The sequence below is a fragment of the Engystomops pustulosus genome, chromosome 11, assembly GCF_040894005.1.
Source record: "Engystomops pustulosus chromosome 11, aEngPut4.maternal, whole genome shotgun sequence".
Classification (NCBI taxonomy): domain Eukaryota; kingdom Metazoa; phylum Chordata; class Amphibia; order Anura; family Leptodactylidae; genus Engystomops; species Engystomops pustulosus.
Window position 1 is genome coordinate 23,630,560 of NC_092421.1, and position 21,907 is coordinate 23,652,466.

General features: G+C 47.9%; 2 protein-coding genes across 5 annotated transcripts in view; both read right to left on the reverse strand.

Annotated features, from left to right (window-relative positions):
* Positions 1-21,726, reverse strand: part of HERC4 (HECT and RLD domain containing E3 ubiquitin protein ligase 4) — a 46,359-nt gene extending 24,633 nt beyond the window's left edge. For 2 of the 4 annotated variants that reach the window (XM_072131355.1, XM_072131354.1), the window contains exons 1-6: positions 21,569-21,726; positions 11,799-12,103; positions 3,595-3,754; positions 3,359-3,435; positions 2,267-2,488; positions 2,074-2,165 (exon numbers count right to left, since the gene is read on the reverse strand). In XM_072131355.1, the coding sequence (XP_071987456.1) occupies positions 2,074-2,165; positions 2,267-2,488; positions 3,359-3,435; positions 3,595-3,754; positions 11,799-12,024 (777 nt within the window). In that variant the 5' untranslated portion in view covers positions 12,025-12,103; positions 21,569-21,726. The remainder of the gene's footprint in view (positions 1-2,073; positions 2,166-2,266; positions 2,489-3,358; positions 3,436-3,594; positions 3,755-11,798; positions 12,104-21,568) is intronic. The other 2 variants (XM_072131357.1, XM_072131356.1) reach the window with 1 other exon arrangement.
* Positions 5,760-8,365, reverse strand: LOC140106738 (uncharacterized). Its single transcript, XM_072131358.1, has 2 exons — positions 6,252-8,365; positions 5,760-5,985 (listed from the first exon to the last, which is right to left on the reverse strand). Exons 1-2 carry the CDS (start codon positions 8,363-8,365, stop codon positions 5,898-5,900), a joined length of 2,202 nt encoding a protein of 733 aa, XP_071987459.1. The 3' UTR covers positions 5,760-5,897.
* Positions 21,727-21,907: the final 181 nt, after the last annotated feature.

The following is a 21,907-nucleotide window of genomic DNA, read 5'->3' on the forward strand; positions in this document are numbered from 1 at the left end:
GTCTCTCCACAATGTGACCCAGGTAGGCGGCAAAAAAAAAAAAAGGGATATGTCCTCTATTTTGACGTTTTTACAGTGTGGCCTCCCAGCTTTCAATGGAGAGGGGAAGCAGGGCTAAGTAGAAAGTACAATATGGGTGACCCTATTACTCAACCTGGTAAAGTTTCTTATTAGTGGTCAACCACTTTAAAGGGCTTTTCCCATGAAGCAAGTTAGGCCTTATCCACACGATAGGGCCTAACTTGCTGATTGATGGGGATCTCAGATGGGACCTACACAAATCACGAGAAAAGGTGTCCAATGTACCCCCGTCGCACCCCTTGTAGCACCATGCACAAGCTACCCGTTCATCTCTATGGAGCAGACAGAGATTGCCGAGTACTGTACTCTCAGTCAGCTCCATAGAGATAAACGAGGCAACCCGGCCATGGGAGACCTACTGCTCCAGTTATTTCAGTGGTGCTATGGAGGTACATCAGACCCCAGTTCTAGTTATCTGTGGGGGTCCCATCACGGAGACCCCTACCGAATAGCAAGTTACGACCTATCCTATGGAGGGCCTAAATTGCGTTGTGGGAAAACCCCTTTTAACCCCTTCGGGCCTCAGCCTATTTTGGCCTTCAAGACGCGGTCCCATTTTTCAAATCTGTCCTGTGTCACTATAAGTGGTTATAGCTTTGAAATGCTATAAGATATCCAGGGGATTTTGAGATTGTGCTTCTAATTAGTTTAAACATTTGGATGCAATCTTTAGTGTTTAGTTATGAAAAAAACTAAATTTGGTAAAAATGTTGAAAAATTCTCTACTTTTGATGCAGACAGTCATAGCACCCAAATAAATTCATAACTTACATTTCCCAAATGTCTGCTTTATGTTGGCATTTTTTTTTTAAGATTCCACCTATTTTACTAGAATGCTATGAGGCTCAGAATTTGGGGGCCATTTTTCACATTTTTTGGAAAATCAGCAAAACCCGTATTTAGATGGACCTGCTGAACTTCTAATTGACATTGAGAGGTCTAAATAATAGCGAGACTCGTAAATTATTATTATTGTATTTATGGAAACTACACCCCTCAACGTATGAAAAAGCACTCTTAAAAAGTTTTTTAACCCATTTGATGTTTTATAGGGGTTAAAACAAAATGGAGGTGTGGTCTACAAATTGTAATATTTTTTGACAATACATTCATTTTGGGTGAAAAATTAAACATTTGCAATGGATTAAATGAAAAAAGGTGCCGCTAAGTTTGATGCACAATTTCGCCCAAGTACACAGATACTCCATATGTGGTGATATCCTGCTGTATGGGCGCACGGCCGGGCATAGAATGGAGGGAGGCGCCATCCAGAGCAGATTTGCATTGTCACATTGTACAGGCTATAATTTTTTTTTTTTTTTTAATGTCAATCTATAGGGGCCACATGAGATGCACTTTTCGGTTACATCATTTTGGGGCATCTATAGCTAATTGGTAAGGTTTTATTAACTCTTTGTTGACGGAGGAAATGAAAATCATCTATTTTTGGATGCTCTGATCGCTGGTTCAATTTCAATACACTGCTCTACAATACTTATTCATTGTAGAGCAATGTAAACTGTCTGAGCATGCAGACGCATGTGCAGACCGTTTACAGTCAGACCCGTAAGGGGTCTGACTGCCAAGAACATCGGGCAGCCTTAGGACACTTGGCAGGCCTCGGGGCTGCCCAGAAGTGGATCGGATCCCCCGGTAAGCGGCATGGGGGTTCCGACCCATAAGGGGATGACCCTTACATGGCGCGGCCATGCTTTATCGCGGCGTGTAAGGGGTTAACACTTGCGATCGGAGTGAACTCCTATCGTGAGTGTTGGAGCGTGGTGTCAGCTGTGATATACAGCTGACAGCTGCTGCTTCTGGTGCTGGCTCCGTTCATGAGCCAGTGCCAGAAGCGGGACGTTATAGCGCATCCCCGTGCTATAACATCCTGGTGCGCGTAGGGGTTAAGGTTATGTTCACACAACAAATCCATGGTCTGTTTTTGCAGTCTTTGTAATTGCTTATAGTCTTCACAGCTATACGTTTCATTACCTTTGTTAGTACAGCAGTGTGATCTTCTCCACAACAGATATGTACAATTTTCTGACTACGCAATGATTTGAGGAGACATGGACAGTACCTGTCTGTAGGTAAAGAGTGACAAGTGAGTGACCAAACACCACAACCTATATGTCAGAAGAGAGGATACTTGTGCACTGCTTTTATATATAGACTTTTTTTTTACCTGTTTCATCATTGAGACCAAGCTGTCCAAATTTGTTCCGTCCCCAACCAAAAACTGCTCCTGATGGGGTCAGAGCAAAACTATGTGCTCCGCCAGCAGCTACCTGGTGAAAAGGGATCCCACATAAAGACTTCAAGGGTCTAGGCGTCATCTCCTTCTTAGACTCACAGCCCAATCCAAGCTGCCCATATCTGTTGTCTCCCCAAACAAAAATTTCACTTTCTGTGAAAACAGACACAAGAAAATAGAGACATCCAGATGTCCCTAGTTTAGACTATACACTAAAAAGGTGTTGTCCAAATGATAAGCCGCTCATCAAACAGATATTGTTGGCAAATTCTGTGGATCCCTGGACCCAGTAATGTACTATTAACATATGATCAGAACTGAGGACAGTCAGCCACTTGTAGTTTATAATACACTACAGTATACAGCATATTATACTCTGCAGCCTACAGCTCTAATAACTGCAAAACACAGGCGGCCTTGAAAAGCGTAAATGTTTCTTTAAAGGGTTTGGCCAACCTGGGTATAAGACCCAAATAGGGTCTCCCATATTATACTTACGCTGTTACAGTTTGCTCGGAGCCACAGGGGCGTGGCCCATTGGCAGCAGGACTCAGGACTTCCTGTGATGTCCATTGTCCTGCTGGTTTCTGGTGGATGGAGGGGCCATGAATATAGTAATGTAAGCACAGCCCCCTCCAGCCCCTCTATCATAACCACTCCCATATCAATGGTTGGAGAGGTAAGTCATCTGCACATCGCTTCATTCACCAATACGGGAACGGTCATCACTAAAGAGGACTTTTATGGTGTATAGACTGAGTGGACTGTTCCATCTGTCTGAAGCCAGCCGGACACAGGAAGCCACCGGAACTCTTGTGTCCTTTACTAGGAGGGGAGGGGGGTCGTGTGACCCGCATTTCCAGGCAAATTTTAACCAGGAAAGTATAATATGGGTGACCGTATAAGGGTTTTATATTTTTCCAGTTAAAGATTAGTACAAGTGGTCAACCGCTTTAAAATGTAGCAACAAGAAAACTTGATATTATAACTTCTGAAACAAATACAAAGCCATGGAGACATTACCTCTGGAGAGGGAGATTGAGTGTGTGTGGCCACAGGCTACTTGCACGATCTGCACTTCAGATAAACTCTTTATATTTCTAGGGGAACAAAGAAATGACAAATATTAAGAGCAAAAAAAGAAATATTTTGTATAAATTGGATACATTTTGAGATGGACACATGAGAATTATGTCCATCCAGCAAGAAGGCAGCAGTTGTCATAAATTTATGCATAAAATTGTGTAGAAAGCCATTACCTGGGTACTCGGACATTTTCCTCTATTGTTGAGAGACCAAGCTGTCCATCCTTAGCCAGACCCCAAGAAAACACCTGACCCTTGTCATTCAGCGCAAGTGTATGCGCTTCCCCGCACGAGACAGCAACAATATTCTGAGCATCCAGGGATCCAACTTGTTCTGGAAAAGAAAAGCAGAGGCAGAACTCAGCAACAAGGATTAAAAACGTGGTTAGGAAGAGAGATATTCAGAGAAAATTCAGAACCTCTCTCTGTCAAGGTTTAGCAGGCCTACACATTAGGGCTTAGATCTTATCATAATAAAGCACCGCATCCTAGCATTGAGAAATCACTAGGATCAACACCAAATACAAAGATTGGAAGCCGAAACCGACTTTAGGAACTCATAGGGATGAATGCATTTTGGTACTAATGAAAATCCAATAGACAGAGAGGCGTCCTCCCAGCATGACCAACCAAATATCTAATGTGTATGGAAGCCCCACGCTTCTCTTGGTTTAAACAGATCCTCTACAATTAAACAGCACCTGCACAATTGCTAGAGTCTTCTTTCTGTTCCTGTCATTAGGTTTAAAGGGAACCTGTCACCAGGGACCTCATCTTCACTAAAGACAGGTTGCGGAAGCATATTACACCTATAATATAATTGTGTGTTATAACATTACTCTTGCACCCTGACAAAATCCTGGGGTAGTCCCAGGGGCTGGACTTTGGTTTGGATACAATTAAAAAAAAAAAAAAACAACATGTGCCTAGTCTGTTTCTCATTCCTCAGTTTTTGGCCCCAAATGCATCCGAACCAAAGCCCAGCCCCTGTGACTACCCCAGGATTTTATCAGAATGCAAAGGTACGTTATAACACACAATTATTTTGTAATGCAAATGCTTAGAAAAGGCAGAGAGGAATATGTGCACTGCAGGTGAGAAGGGCTTCTGCAACCTGTCTTTAGTGAAAATGAGGTAACTGGTGACAGGTTCCCTTTAAATGTTCATACCAGCCTAGCCAGGACTGGCCAGGGTGATTTGGGACACTGAACCATGCATGCACTGGTCCTCATGGACTGGTGGTTTCTTGTCCCAAATTTCCCTGTGGCAATAGAAAAAAAAACCTTTATAGAAACGCATTGAACCCATCTCTTTTGGTCTGCGCGCCAAAGCTGTACACACCGGTGTAGTACGCCAGTACTTTATAAAGGTTTTTTTATTTTAAAAAGTGGCACATAGGGACTTGCTAAAGGGGGCGATTTGGAACACTAAACCACCAGTCCATACGGTCTGCTTTAAAAAGAAAAATTCAATGCACTTTAGACTTGGCTCTTGAATATTACAGGGCATTGCCCATCTCTGCTTCACACATGGTTATTCCTTCACATTTAATTTATACAAGAACATAAGGAGATAAGAAAAACTGTAAGAATTTTTCACAAATCATCTGCTCACAGGAGAGCAGGGAGTATTCAGCAGATAAGGAGAATGTTGAGTAAAACTTGCAAGGCTTCAGCAAACTACAGATATATAGTTTCACTTCTTACAAACTTTGTTGTCTGGGAAATATAGAATTAGACTCACCGGTAATTCACTTTCCATCTAGTCCTCCATGACGGCCCACTTGGAGGATGCCCCTTGACCTCTGTAGGGACAGGAAGCAGAGAGGTTAAAAGCCTCCCACCCGCATCCTCCCGCCAGTGTCTACCAAATAACTACACCGGTGGAAGGTACAACAAAATTTTATTTTGTATGTTAAACATTCACATACATACAGAATAAGTCAGGGAGGGAATATATATAGGCCGTCATGGAGGACTAGATGGAAAGTGAATTACCGGTGAGTCTAATTCTATATTTCCAATACGTCCCCCATGACGGCCCACTTGGAGATCTACCAGATAAGTAGAAATTTTTAGGGTGGGATGACAGCTTGTAGAACTTTCCTGCCAAAGGAAAGATCTTGAGAACAAGGCAAATCCAGTCTGTAGTGTTTTATGAAGGTGGATGATGAGGCCCAGGTAGCGGCCTTGCAAATCTGCTCTAATGATGCACCTCTTTTTTCAGCCCAGGAAGTGGACATAGCCCTGGTGGAATGGGCTTTTAGGTCCGTTGGGGTCTCCTTCCCTTGTTGCGTATAACAGGTGGAGATAGCCAACTTTAGCCATTTTGCTATTGATGTCTTTGAGGCCTTTCTCCCTTTGTTTTTTCCCTGGAATTGAATAAACAAGTTATTGTCTAAACGCCAGGACTCCGTAGCTTTTATATAAGCCAGTACAATTCTTCTTACGTCTAGAAGGTGCCACGAAGCTTCCCTACTAGTGGAGGGGTTTTCGCAAAAAGATGGTAGTGTGATTTCTTGAGCTCTGTGAAATCTGGATGTCACCTTGGGAATGAAGCCTGGATCTAAAGTAAGAATTATACGATCAGACAAAACTCGCATATAAGGCACTTTGATTGAAATAGCCTGAATTTCACCCAATCTTCTAGCTGTAGTGACAGCAACAAGAAGGGTAGTTTTTAACGTTAAGTTCTTTATGTTGGCGCTATCCAGAGGTTCAAATGGTGGTCTGGAAAGTGCGTCTAGAACCAGTTTTAGGTCCCATGTAGGAACTCTCCTGAGAATCTGGGGTCTGATTCTGGAGGAGGCTAGGATAAACCTTTTGACCCACCTGTGCTCCGCCAGTGGACGATCGCAGAAGGCGCCAAGGGCCGAGACCTGGACCTTTAAGGTGCTAGTAGAAAGGCCCTGTTCTAGGCCTTTCTGTAGAAAGTCCAAAATCTGTAAGATATTGGGGTTAGATTGAGATGGAGGATTATCTCCACAAAATGTTACAAATTTTTTCCAAATTTTATGATAAATTGCGAACGTAACCTTCTTCCTACTTGCCTTAAGAGTTGTTACTACAGCCATTGAAAGACCCCGCGATGTCAGGAATTCGGACTCAGGATCCAAGCTGTTAGCTGAAGCCGTCCAGGGTCGGGATGTAGAATCGGTCCCTGGTGTAACAGGTCTCTCCGTGAGGGTAGTATCACTGGTTGCTGCTGGGTCAGGGATGTCAACAGAGGATACCAGTTCTTCTTTGGCCAATTTGGACAGATCAGTATCACCCTTGCCTGGTCTGTAAGGATTTTTCTGAGGACTCTTGCCACTAAGGGAATAGGGGGAAAGGCATAGGAAAGAGGTTCGACCCATCGGTGGCTGAAAGCATCCAGTCGATCCTTCGGTGCTCCTGCCTCCAGAGTGTAGTATCGATGGCATACCGTATTCTTCTTTGTGGCGAAGAGATCGATTTGAGGAATTCCCCACAGACTTGTCAAATGGATGAAGACCTCTGGATTGATGCTCCATTCGTTGGGAGAAATTTGTTCCCTGCTGAGGTAGTCTGCCTCCTTGTTTAGAACTCCTCTCAGGTGAGTTGCGGAGAGGGAAAGCACGTTCTCCTCTGCCCAGGAGAAGATCGTATGTGTTAAGGTGGAAAGAGTTGTCGATCTTGTCCCCCCCTGTCTTCTTAAGTAAGACACCGCTGTGGTGTTGTCTGATAAAATGTGTACATGGTGGTTTTTCAGGAGAGGTGTATTTAGCCTTAGGGCTTCCCAGATGGCCCGTAGCTCTCGATAGTTTGATGGCTTCCGGGATTGGGAAGGCGTCCATAGACCTTGGGCGTAATGGGAAGGGAAGACCGCTCCCCAGCCCACACTGCTTGCGTCGGTCGCAATTGTGAGACGCGGAAGACAGTGCCAGTGGACCCCGTTCTCCAGGTTCTTCCTCTGTAACCACCACTGTAAACTTCTTTTTACTGAGGATGGGATGATGACCTTCTTGTCCAAACCTGATGGTCTTCGATCCCAACTGCTCAGAATCCAATTCTGTAGGATGCGAGAATGATTTTGACTCCAGGCCACTGATGGGAGACAGGCTGTAAGGAGTCCCAAGATCTTCATGGCTCCTCGGATTGATATAGAAATCTTCATTCTGAAGGAGCGAACGTGTTGTCTCAGATCTTCCGCTTTCCCCTGAGGAAGAAAGGACATCAGATGAGTGGAATCTAGCATTACACCAAGGAATTTCTTGAGGGTGGAGGGAGAAAGATCTGACTTTGGGGTGTTTATTAACCATCCCAACTCTGAAAGCTTGTGTATCGTAAGATCTCTTGCTATAATGAGATCTGGACTGTCTTTTCCCACAATCAGCAGGTCGTCTAAATAAGGGATGATAGATACTCCCTGAAGTCTCAGAAAAGCAACCACCTCCACCATGATCTTTGTAAACACTCTTGGAGCTGATGAAATCCCAAAGGGGAGAGCCCGAAACTGAAAGTGTAGGACAGAACCCTCTGGAGAGAGGACAGAAAATCTTAAGAATTTTTGAGATGATGGGTGAATTGGGACGTGATAATAGGCGTCTTGCAGATCTATTGTGCACATGCAGTAACCTGTGTAAATGATTTGGGTCGCAGATCTTACCGATTCCATGTGGAAACGTCTGTAAGTGATGAACTTGTTCAAGGCCTTTAAGTTTATTATCATCCGGTTTGACCCGTTTGGTTTTTTGACCAGGAAGAGGGGAGAATAGAAGCCCGTCTTTTCTTGATCTTGAGGGACCCGGGAGATCACTCCTGCGAGAATGAGAGCTGAGACTTCCTGCCAGATGAGAGAATGGGTAGAGGAAGAGGTAGATAATAAGGGAGGCATAAATCTCGATGGTGGGGGGGTACTGAATTCTATCCTGTATCCCGAGTTGATAATATTCAGGACCCAAGGGTTTGAGGTAATACGAGACCATTGGTTGACAAACCCTAGAAGACGCCCCCCCACTCTGGCGTCACTGTCTCTTCCCTCCGGAGTTGTCAGGGGAATTTGAGAATAGAAACCCCCGACCTCTGCCGCCTTTAGGGTAACTCCAGCGACCTTGTTTACCTTTGCCCCGAAAGGTCTCCTTGGTGTTCCTGAAGGGACGAAATGAAGGTTTCTTGGAAGGTGCTTTGTTCTCCGGAAACCCCTTCTTCTTATCAGAGGCTCTTTCTAATATGGCGTCCAACTCTGGACCGAAGACGAAATCTCCAGTAAACGGGATGCTGCATAGTTTCGTTTTAGAACGAATGTCACCGCCCCATTGTTTTAACCACAAGGCTCTCCTTGTGGCATTTGTTAGAGCCCCTTCTTTGGCCGCAAAACGGACGCCTTCAGCTGAAGCATCAGCTAGAAAGGCAGTGGCAGATTTAAGAAGAGGAATACTTCCTAACAGAGAAGCTCTAGGGGTGCCTTCTCTGATGTGGGATTCCAATTGGTTTAACCAGAAGAAGAGGGTTCTGGCAACTGAGGTAGCCGATAAATTTGACTTTAGGCTTGTCATGGATGTTTCCCAGGCCTTTTTAAGAAGGGCATCTGCCTTTCGGTCCATAGGGTCTTTGAGTTGCGCCGAGTCTTCAAACGGCAAGTCTGTTTTCTTGACAACCTTTGTCACCTGCACATCCATTTTAGGAACAGAGTCCCAAATTTTGGAGACTTCCTGATCAAAGACTAGACGTCGTCTAAACCCCTTGGAAGTTGTGATCTTCTTCTCTGGGTCCTTCCATTCTTCTGTAATTAACCCCAAAAGGGTATCGTTAACTGGGAAAACGCGTTGTTTTTTGGCTCTCAGTCCTCCAAACAATTCGTCCTCTCTAGATGTGCAGGGGACTTCTTCTTCGATGTCTAGAGTTTCGCGAATGGCCTTCAGTAGATTATCTAACTCATCCAACTGAAAGAGGTGACGTGGGTCAGTCTTTTGACCTACATCCTGGGAATCGATTTCTTCTGTGTCCACCAAGGAGTAGGAAGGGACTTCAGAATCATAATTTTCCTCCTCAGAGGAGGAGATGTCCGCTAATCTTGGTTTTTTTGGAGGGGGTTCCTTCTGTGTTGCCGAAGCCACTGAAGTCATTACTTTCTCTTCAATAAAGGATTTTAGTTCATCCATAAATGAAGTTTTTTCCTCTCGCATAAACTCTTCTATACAGGTTTTACAAATGGGCTTCTGGTAAGCCTCGGGCATAGTGCGAAAACACATATTGCATTTCTTAGCAGTACTTCTGCTCTTAGCAGGTTTGCTAGCTTTTTCAGATTTTTCAGATCTGTCCTCTTTCCCTTTCCCCTTAGTCCCTTGATCCTTATCCTAAGGGAGAAAGGTAAGGAATAACTAACTTGGAGTTCTAATATGATACACTACTAGAACATGCCATACAGCACCACTTACGTAACCAGGAGGGTGGAGTAGGCCCAAGTCTGCCTCATCAGCCATGTCAAAAAAGATGTCTGGGACGGCCAGGCCACCAAACGATATATGCTCCAAAACAGACACCATTTCTCTGATAGAGCTCAATTTTTATACCTTAACGGGGAGCCCATCCCCCTAGCTGGTGGCTCTGCTGCGCTCGTTCGCTCCGAGGCGCGTCTGACGTCACTTCCGGTCGCGGCCGGAAGTCGTCATCGGCCGCAAAGAACTCCTGGGAACGGAGCTTTTCGCGCGGCCTCGCGTAGGCCCCATTCGGCTGCTGGAGAGGCCGCTGTCCGGATCATCGAGGGACCAGGGAGGGAAGACCCGGCCGCGGACCCGATCCGGAGGGGAACTACGACCTGCAATAGGCCGGCGTAACCCCGGTAAGTTTTTCCTCTAAAAAGGAACATGCGTCCCCCCCCCCCCTTAGGAGGAGAGGAGCCTCTCTGACCTATCCCCTGTAGGGACAGGAAGACACAGGCGGGAGGATGCGGGTGGGAGGCTTTTAACCTCTCTGCTTCCTGTCCCTACAGAGGTCAAGGGGCATCCTCCAAGTGGGCCGTCATGGGGGACGTATTGGAAATAAAGAATTGCCTACAGACTGCTGGAAGGACTAAGGCTACATTCCCACTATCTTTTTTTATATACGTTCATCATATATTCTGGCCTATACCAGGTGTATGCAAAGACATATATTGGCACCACATTGCCTCCGCCTGCACAGTATATGCTGCATATGGTGGGAAACACAGGACAAAAAGATGCAGCACGCCACAACTTTCAATCCCGATTCCTCTTGATGATGTTTATGCTCAGTAGAGGCCGTAAAAGCATATGGATCACGGATACAACTGTATTGCATCCCTTCCCCGGCCTCCAACAAGTGTACGTCTGGGAGGTCTCCAGTAATGTGATCATATAAATATAATGACACCACTGGGCAAACACCCTGCACATCTGTAGCAGCTTTCAGGGGAACTCCATTGTAAGGACATGTTGGGAATCCACCTGGTGTATCCTTACAACGGAGGACTCAAAGCGAATCAATACTGTAGCTCTTGGGATGTAGAACAACTTTGCCATTTACCTTGATTACCGATGCACAGCAGTTTCTCTGCTATACCCCTCAGTTCAGCCTATTGCTGCACTGCCGATTACAATTCTATGGACTCACAGAGGGGCAGGAGCTGCTCTAGAGAGCAAAGGGGAAGGTTATGTGAAAGATCTTCTACTAGCTACACCCAGAGAGCACAAAGTATCTGCTCTGTGGATACAGAATTCGCCTACATTGAAGAGTAAAGTACAAGATCTCCCCTGTTCCCCATCAGTCCATCCATCCCAATCTATGATTCTGCAGAACTTCCTCTGTCTCTCTCTGCAGCCCCTTCCCTCTCCTTCTGCTTTATGGAATCTTTCTGCGTAGCAGGGAGCTGTTAACCCTTAGTGTTCACACAGCACAGACTATACACATCATGTATTATTTCGCTGTTGGTTTCTACTACTTATCACATGCTCCATATTCCTCCATGTGATGAAAGCTGCCCGAGGCTAGTCACTATATACACTTATGTACACTATACAGTTCTCAATGGATCTATATGTATGGATCTCACTGGATCTACCTCAAATTTCTTCATAAGAGAACACAAAGCATCATGGGACAAAGGGACAAAAGGTGAGCAACATGATAGGAGCATCATTCTATTCGATTTTAAAGAGCGAATGAGAAATTACAATTTCACAGATCATGAAATTGTATTTACACTTTAAAATATGTTGGGAATGTAGCCAGAAAATGGCCCTATATATTAAGAGGCCCATGCACCTCCACTACTTGGTTCCGGCAAGTGTATAGGTCTTTTCAATGGAATGGAATAGGTAACTGGTAAGACCTTTACCAAGATGTTCTCTCAGACACTTCCAGTATTACAGTACAGTATAAAGTAGGAAAAGGACTTACCTGGCTTTTTTCTTCCTTTGTCATGCCCTAGTTGCCCTAAGTCATTGCACCCACATGTGTAGACCGTCCCATCATCCAGTACAAAAACAGAATGCCTGCTTCCACACCCAACATCCCGAATAATCTTGTTGCAGAAGAATTCACATCTTCGGGGCTCTACGACTATTTCTTCATCAATTCCACCTAGTCCTAGCTGCCCAAAGGAAGCATTTCCCCAGCACAACATGATTGGTGGGTTTCCAGGGATGGCGATATTCCAGGATTGCGGACGGAAGAGGCTTCTTTAGTGAAAAGACACCGGGGCCCTGCAAAAGAAAAAAAAAGCAACTGAAAGAAAAATTCTGACATAGATGAGACAGCTTAATGTTCTGCTAAAACAACAGGGACATCATTCAGGATCTCAGGGAACTTGGCAAATAAGCCAGGGGTCTGGGAAATGTTACTCACATGACAGCTCTTTTAGTCAGTGCTTCATGTACTAAGTTTTTGGAACATGACATAAAAGTGTGCTGGCATAAACTATACAGAGGTATGTATCACCCGCGCCTACCCAGGACATACATACGACCATATAAAGCAGGGGTGGGCATTTCATTTTCCTATAGGGGGGGTCACATGAGAGATTGGAATGGTTGTACCCAATTCCTATATACAGGCGGTCCCCTACTTAAGGACACCTGACTTATAGACAACCCATAGTTACAGACAGACCCCTCTGACCTCTGGTGAAGCTTTCTTGATGCTTTACTTATAGTCCCAGACTGCAATAATCAGCTGTAAGGTGTCTGTAATGAAGCTTTATTGATAATCCTTGGTCCCATTAAGGCTAAAAATGTTTAAACTCCAATTGTCACTGGGGCCAAAAAATTTTTTTGTCTGGAACTACAATTATAAAATATACAGTTTCGACTTACATACAAATTCAACTTAAGAACAAACCTCCCGACCCTATCTTGTACGTCAGTGACTTTCAACCTGTGTGCCGCGGGGAAAGTTCCCCGAACTACGCTGCCCCTGTGTAGAGCTGCCCCTGTGTAGAGCTGCCCCGTATTTCTGTGCCCATACTTACCTCCAAGCCCCGCGTCGGCGATCCACCCATCTTCTGTAGCTCCTGCACCGCGCGCCCCATGTCACGTGACTGACGCGACCCGTCAGGTCGCGTAAGTCACGTGACCAGAGGCGCGCGGTGCAGGAGCTACAGAAGGTGGGCGGATCGCCAGTAGGAGTGAAGGTACGTGGAAGAAGACATCAAGGGTAAGTATATAGGGTTATTATTTGTATAGGGAAGGCAGCTAGGGTCTTTTTTTTATTAGTAAAGGTAGGCTGGGGCTTTTTATTTGTTATGGAAGGCCTCTAGGGCCTTTTAATTAGTAAAGGGGGGCTCTAGGGCCTTTTAATTAGTAAAGGGGGGGCTCTAGGGCCTTTTAACTAGTAAAGGGAGGCCGATACGGGCTCTTAATTTGTAAAGGGAGGCCGCTAGGGGCTCTTAATTAGTAAAGGGAGGCCGCTAGGGGCTCTTAATTAGTAAAGGGAGGCCTCTAGGGGCTCTTAATTAGTAAAGGGAGGCAGCTAGGGCCTTTTTATTAGTAAAGTGAGGCAGCTAGGGCCTTTTTATTAGTAAAGGGAGGCAGCTAGGGCCTTTTTATTAGTAAAGGGAGGCAGCTAGGGCCTTTTTATTAGTAAAGGGAGGCCGCTAGGGGCTTTTTATTAGTAAAGGGAGGCCGCTCGGGTCTTTTATTAGTAAAGGGAGGCCGCTAGAGGTTTTTATTAGTAAAGGGAGGCCGCTAGGGGCTTTTTATTAGTAAAGGGAGGCCGCTAGGGGCATTTTATTAGTAAAGGGAGGCCGCTCGGGTCTTTTAATTAGTAAAGGGAGGCCGCTAGAGGTTTTTATTAGTAAAGGGAGGCCGCTAGGGGTTTTTTATTAGTAAAGGGAGGCCTTTTATGACTGTTTTAGTGTAATTTTGTGCTATTTTGGTTGGTGGTGTGCCCCAGGATTTTCTAAGTATAAAAAGTGTGCCGCGGCTCAAAAAAGGTTGAAAATCACTGTTGTACGTAACCCGGGGACTGCCTGTATAACCTATTTCTACATAAAAAAAAAAAAATGTGTAAATAAAACATTACAATGATTCAATGAAAATATGGAGGGGGGATAGTTAGAGGGCAGTATTCATAAAAGGGCACCCATAGTTCCCCACACTAATACTGAGCCTCCAATTTGGACCATTATATACAGTTACTCATTACTAGTCTATTCTACAATGCTCTTCCTACAAAAACCACATCCCGGCCACTTGTTAGTTGCACACCAACCCATGTGGATATCCTCATTATGAATCCTCACCACTGGTCAATTTGTCTATAGACACAATGGGGCAGATTTACTTACCAAGTCCTGTCGCGATCCCGCGGTGCGTTGTCCGACGAGGATTCAGAGCTGCCGTGATTCACTAAGATCGTGTGCCCGAGTTCCTGCATCCGTCGCTTCTGCGCCGAGGTCCGCCGGAGTTCACCTGCTTTTTTCTGGTGCATGTAAGTGCTCGATCTTGTGACACAATTCTGTTTTTAAATCCCGCGGTTTGTCGGAACCCTTCGGGTTGTCCGACGGCTACACCCCCGATTTCTGTTGCATGCAAGCCAGCGCCAATGTGCCACAATCCGATCGTGTGCACCAAAAACCTGGGGAAATTCGGTGCAAAACGGAAATAATCACAAAACCCGACAAAAGTGCAGCGTTCGGACCCTTGGTAAATGTGCCCCAATGTGCAGAAAAGATTTGTTAAATGGGTTTTTCCAAAAAAACTAAAAATATAAATGAATTACTCATCAAGAGGGCTTTCACGCCCCAGTGGTCACATATAAAATTTCAGAACCCCCCCCCCCCTCCCCCTTTAACCCCTTAAGGACGGAGGGTTTTTCGGCTCATTTCTCGCTCTCCAACTTCAAAAATCCATAACTTTTTCATTTTTCCGTGTACAGACCTGTGTGAGGGCTTATTTTGTGTGTAACAAATTTTACTTTCCCGTAATGTTATTTATTTTAACATGCCGTGTACTGCGAAGCTGAAAAAAAATTCCAAAGGTGGAAAAATGGGAAAAAAAAACGCACGTGCGTCACGTTCTTGTGGGCTCAGTTTTTACGACTTTCACTCTTTGCGCCAAATAACACGCCTACTTTATTCTTTGGTTCGGTGCGATCGCGGTGATACCAAATTTATATAGGTTTTATTGTGTTTTAATACATTTTCAAAAATTAAACGAATATGTACAAAAAAGAAAAAAAAATTTTTGCCATCTTCTGAAGCTAATAACTTTTTCATACTTTGGCGCACGGAGATGTGTGAGGGGTAATTTTTTGCGAAATGAGGAGACGTTTTCATTGCTACCATTTTGAGGTCTGTGCGACATTTTGATCATTTTTTATTTCATTTTTTATGTTATGTAAAAAGGTGTAAAAGTCGCATTTCGGACATTTGGGCGCCATTTCCCGCCTCGGAGGTCACCGCCGCCCGTAACCGTTTTTATATTTTGATAGATCGGGCATTTTGGGACGTGGCGATACCTAATATGTTTGTGATTTTTACTGTTTGTTATGTTTTATATCCGTTCTAGGGAAAGGGGGGTGATTTGAACTTTTAATATTTTATTAATTTTTTTTATTTTTTAAACTTTTTTTTTTCACTATTTTTTAGACCATCTAGGGTACATTAACCCTAGATGGTCAGATCGCTCCTACCATATACTGCAATACTTCTGTATTGCAATATATGGCATTTTTGTAGCACATTCATTACAATGAGCCACTGGCTCATTGTAACGAATCTGCAGCTGCCAGATAGCCTCGTGTCAAAAGAAGACACAAGGCTACCATGGCAACCGATCGCCGCCCCCCGATGACGTTCGGGGGCGTGGCGATCGAAAAAAAGATGGCGCCGCCCGCGCGCCGCCGTCTTTTAAATGCCGACGGCGACTTTGCCGGCGGCAACGGGGGGGGGGGGGGGGGGGGGGGGGGGGGGTTGGGGGGGTTAATAGCCGGGATCGGTGCTAGCACCGACCGCGGTTATTAGCGGTGGGGGTTTTATGCATTATGCAAAAAACCCCACCTTTGTATGAAGAGGACTCAGCCCGTGAGCCCTCTTCATACATCCCTTATACCTCTGCGCCGTAGAGCTACGGCGCAGAGCGTTAAGGGGTTAAAATAAAATCATATCCACCCTCCTGGTTCCAGAATACACTCAAGGATTTTTTTTTCCCCTGCAATTTCAGGCAGAAAATCCCTCATGTGATATAGCGCTATCACATTTCTTAAAGAAAATCTACCATTTGCTTTAATGCACTATGAACCAACCACACCTTGAGAACGCTATAGATACACTGATGCAGAAACATATCTTGTTTAATCCCTGAATTGAGTGGTTTTGCTGAAAAAACAATTATAAAATTATCATAATGAGGCTCTGTCGTTCCCATGGCTGCCCTACAAATGGTAGATTTCCTTTAAATGGATTTTACCCAAAAAACAACTGAAAAAAAGGAAATAAAATAAATTACGTCTAAATTTTCGGAAAACCCCCTTAAAAATATTATCCACTTTCCCGGTACTGGTTTCCCCTTCTATACCAGGCAGAAAACTATGTTATATAGTGATATCACTGCGAGTTCTACACTATCCTACTACAATGCTTGGTGTCACTTAGTGACTGCAATATTTAAGGAAACACAACAGACGTGGGCGGACGTGGCTCACGTGACAAGTTGGTCAAGGTACATAACACTGTGAGGTTGTGTAAGCTCATAGTAAAAGTATACAAAACATCATACAAATGCTGTACAAGGACACATGCCCAATATGTTACTAGTGAATGGACTGACCACTACTCCTATCACCGAATGTATGATAGGAGTTGTTGGGAATTAGAATTTGCAATTTCTCTTTTAGCAAATCTCCTGTTTAAAGGCAATGGCTAGCAGTGAGCAGCGGCCTTGTGATGGTGCTAGGTAACTGACCAAAAATTATTCAATACATGAACTACCTAAAAGATAATCTATAGCATTGGTGGCGAACCTATGGCACTAGTGCCACAGGCGGCACTCGGAGCCCTCTCTTTGGGCACCCAGGCCATCACCCCAGCATGAAGTTCACCAGACAAGACTCAAAGAATCTTCCTGGAGAAACTTCCTACAATGATAGGCGAATTAGCCCTCCTCCTTTCATCTGGGTTGGTGTCTGAACGATTGAAAATTGTCAAAGAAAAAGGAGAAATACATTACTGCTTAAATAGCTGTGCTGGCACTTTGCAATAAATAAGTGGCTTTTTGTTGAAGTTTGGGCACTCAGGCTATAAAATGTTCGCCATCACTGATCTATAGTATGAAGTTGTCAACTTATCAGTAAAGCAGGTGATAATAGTAAACTCGGAAATATACAGAAGTAAAGCAGATTCTCTGTGCCTTTTGTCTGCTCTTTTTCTTTCTCCTGTAGTGAGCAGTGTATCTGAACTCCAGCACACAACAGAATTATAAGGAAAGGAGGCTAAAAAAAAAAAAAAGTTTAGACATGCTTGTACCTAGAGAACAAATGAAAAGGTGATTGAACCCTTTTCTGGTTGCATCAATGACTGCCCAGGGGTAGAGAGGCAAGTATGAGGGTGTGATCACACTAGATCCCCATGCTGGGGGTATGTGACGCCCACCCCACACTAGATCCCCATGCTGGGGGTATGTGACGCCCCCCCCACACTAGATCCCCATGCTGGGGGTATGTGACGCCCCCCCCCCACACTAGATCCCCATGCTGGGGGTATGTGACGCCCCCCCCCCACACTAGATCCCCATGCTGGGGGTATGTGACGCCCCCCCCCCCACACTAGATCCCCATGCTGGGGGTATGTGACGCCCCCCCCACCACACTAGATCCCCATGCTGGGGGTATGTGACGCCCCCCCCCCACACTAGATCCCCATGCTGGGGGTATGTGGCCCCCCCCTCCCACACTAGATCCCCATGCTGGGGGTATGTGACCCCCCCCCCTCCCACACTAGATCCCCATGCTGGGGGTATGCGATGCCCCCCACACTAGATCCCCATGCTGGGGTATGTGATACTAGGAGATGCCCCCACACTAGATCCCCATGCTGGGGGTATGCGATGCCCCCCACACTAGATCCCCATGCTGGGGGTATGCGATGCCCCCCACACTAGATCCCCATGCTGGGGGTATGCGATGCCCCCCACACTAGATCCCCATGCTGGGGGTATGTGACGCCCCCCCCCCCCACACTAGATTCCCATGCTGGGGGTATGCGATGCCCCCCACACTAGATCCCCATGCTGGGGTATGTGATACTAGGAGTTGCCCCCACACTAGATCCCCATGCTGGGGTATGTGATACTAGGAGATGCCCCCACACTAGATCCCCATGCTGGGGGTATGCGATGCCCCCCACACTAGATCCCCATGCTGGGGGTATGCGATGCCCCCCACACTAGATCCCCATGCTGGGGGTATGCGATGCCCCCCACACTAGATCCCCATGCTGGGGGTATGCGATGCCCCCCACACTAGATCCCCATGCTGGGGGTATGTGACGCCCCCCCCCCCACACTAGATTCCCATGCTGGGGGTATGCGATGCCCCCCACACTAGATCCCCATGCTGGGGTATGTGATACTAGGAGTTGCCCCCACACTAGATCCCCATGCTGGGGTATGTGATACTAGGAGATGCCCCCACACTAGATCCCCATGCTGGGGGTATGCGATGCCCCCCACACTAGATCCCCATGCTGGGGGTATGCGATGCCCCCCACACTAGATCCCCATGCTGGGGGTATGCGATGCCCCCCAAACTAGATCCCCATGCTGGGGGTATGCGATGCCCCCCACACTAGATCCCCATGCTGGGGGTATGTGACTCCCCCCCCTCCCACACTAGATCCCCATGCTGGGGGTATGTGACTCCCCCCCCTCCCACACTAGATCCCCATGCTGGGAGTATGTGACTCCCCCCCCTCCCACACTAGATCCCCATGCTGGGAGTATGTGGCCCCCCCCCTCCCACACTAGATCCCCATGCTGGGAGTATGTGGCCCCCCCCCTCCCACACTAGATCCCCATGCTGGGGGTATGTGACTCCCCCCCCTCCCACACTAGATCCCCATGCTGGGAGTATGTGGCCCCCCCCTCCCACACTAGATCCCCATGCTGGGGGTATGTGACCCCCCCCCCTCCCACACTAGATCCCCATGCTGGGGGTATGTGACCCCCCCCCTCCCACACTAGATCCCCATACTGGGGGTATGTGACGCCCCCCCCCCACTAGATCCCCATGCTGGGGGTATGCGATGCCCCCCACACTAGATCCCCATGCTGGGGTATGTGATACTAGGAGATGCCCCCACACTAGATCCCCATGCTGGGGGTATGCGATGCCCCCCACACTAGATCCCCATGCTGGGGGTATGCGATGCCCCCCACACTAGATCCCCATGCTGGGGGTATGTGACGCCCCTCCCCCCACACTAGATTCCCATGCTGGGGGTATGCGATGCCCCCCACACTAGATCCCCATGCTGGGGTATGTGATACTAGGAGTTGCCCCCACACTAGATCCCCATGCTGGGGTATGTGATACTAGGAGATGCCCCCACACTAGATCCCCATGCTGGGGGTATGCGATGCCCCCCACACTAGATCCCCATGCTGGGGGTATGCGATGCCCCCCACACTAGATCCCCATGCTGGGGGTATGCGATACTAGGAGTTGCCCCCACACTAGATCCCCATGCTGGGGTATGTGATACTAGGAGATGCCCCCACACTAGATCCCCATGCTGGGGGTATGCGATGCCCCCCACACTAGATCCCCATGCTGGGGGTATGCGATGCCCCCCACACTAGATCCCCATGCTGGGGTATGTGATACTAGGAGTTGCCCCCACACTAGATCCCCATGCTGGGGTATGTGATACTAGGAGATGCCCCCACACTAGATCCCCATGCTGGGGGTATGCGATGCCCCCCACACTAGATCCCCATGCTGGGGGTATGCGATGCCCCCCAAACTAGATCCCCATGCTGGGGGTATGCGATGCCCCCCACACTAGATCCCCATGCTGGGGGTATGTGACTCCCCCCCCTCCCACACTAGATCCCCATGCTGGGGGTATGTGACTCCCCCCCCTCCCACACTAGATCCCCATGCTGGGAGTATGTGACTCCCCCCCCTCCCACACTAGATCCCCATGCTGGGAGTATGTGGCCCCCCCCCTCCCACACTAGATCCCCATGCTGGGGGTATGTGACTCCCCCCCCTCCCACACTAGATCCCCATGCTGGGAGTATGTGGCCCCCCCCTCCCACACTAGATCCCCATGCTGGGGGTATGTGACCCCCCCCCCTCCCACACTAGATCCCCATGCTGGGGGTATGTGACCCCCCCCCTCCCACACTAGATCCCCATACTGGGGGTATGTGACGCCCCCCCCCCCACTAGATCCCCATGCTGGGGGTATGCGATGCCCCCCACACTAGATCCCCATGCTGGGGTATGTGATACTAGGAGATGCCCCCACACTAGATCCCCATGCTGGGGGTATGCGATGCCCCCCACACTAGATCCCCATGCTGGGGGTATGCGATGCCCCCCACACTAGATCCCCATGCTGGGGGTATGTGACGCCCCTCCCCCCACACTAGATTCCCATGCTGGGGGTATGCGATGCCCCCCACACTAGATCCCCATGCTGGGGTATGTGATACTAGGAGTTGCCCCCACACTAGATCCCCATGCTGGGGTATGTGATACTAGGAGATGCCCCCACACTAGATCCCCATGCTGGGGGTATGCGATGCCCCCCACACTAGATCCCCATGCTGGGGGTATGCGATGCCCCCCACACTAGATCCCCATGCTGGGGGTATGCGATACTAGGAGTTGCCCCCACACTAGATCCCCATGCTGGGGTATGTGATACTAGGAGATGCCCCCACACTAGATCCCCATGCTGGGGGTATGCGATGCCCCCCACACTAGATCCCCATGCTGGGGGTATGCGATGCCCCCCACACTAGATCCCCATGCTGGGGTATGTGATACTAGGAGTTGCCCCCACACTAGATCCCCATGCTGGGGTATGTGATACTAGGAGATGCCCCCACACTAGATCCCCATGCTGGGGGTATGCGATGCCCCCCACACTAGATCCCCATGCTGGGGGTATGCGATGCCCCCCACACTAGATCCCCATGCTGGGGGTATGCGATGCCCCCCACAATAGATCCCCATGCTGGGGTATGTGATACTAGGAGTTGCCCCCACACTAGATCCCCATGCTGGGGTATGTGATACCAGGAGATGCCCCCACACTAGATCCCCATGCTGGGGGTATGTGATACCAGGAGGTGCCCCATGCTGGGGGTATGTGATACTAGGAGGTGCCCCATGCTGGGGGTATGTGATACCAGGAGGTGCCCCATGCTGGGGGTATGTGATACCAGGAGGTGCCCCATGCTGGGGGTATGTGATACTAGGAGGTGCCCCATGCAGGGGGTATGTTATACTAGGAGGTGCCCCATGCTGGGGGTATGTTATACTAGGAGGTGCCCCATGCTGGGGTGTGTGTCACCCATGGAGGATGACAAGCAGAACGCCATCTGTGGTGTTATTAGGCCTGGTTCGGGCGCAGCTCCTGTCACTCAGTGTCACTGCTGCGCACCCTCCCGGCTCTGCTACATACAAGCATACACACATACAGCGCGGCAGCCGCTACTCACCCGCTGCCTCCCGCGTATGCAGTGCAGCTCCCGGCGGCTCGGTGACGTGTATGCTGCGCGCGGTGACCGGGGGAGGGGGGTGGAACATTCCAGGGAGTTCTGGTTTACCGGGAGGGGGAGCCTCGGCACCGAGCCCCTGACGTCACGTGACGTCACCCTCCCTGCTGGAAACTACCCGAAGCTTCCCGCCTCAGTGTACGGTGCAGGCGGTGCCCCCGCAGTCATGGCCGAGGCTTCCGGGTGTACAAGTTCAGGGCTTGTAGTTTGTTTCTGTGTATAATGGAGCAGAGGCAGCCATGGGGTCTTCTGTCCAGACTGGTACCACATACCGCCGTCTTC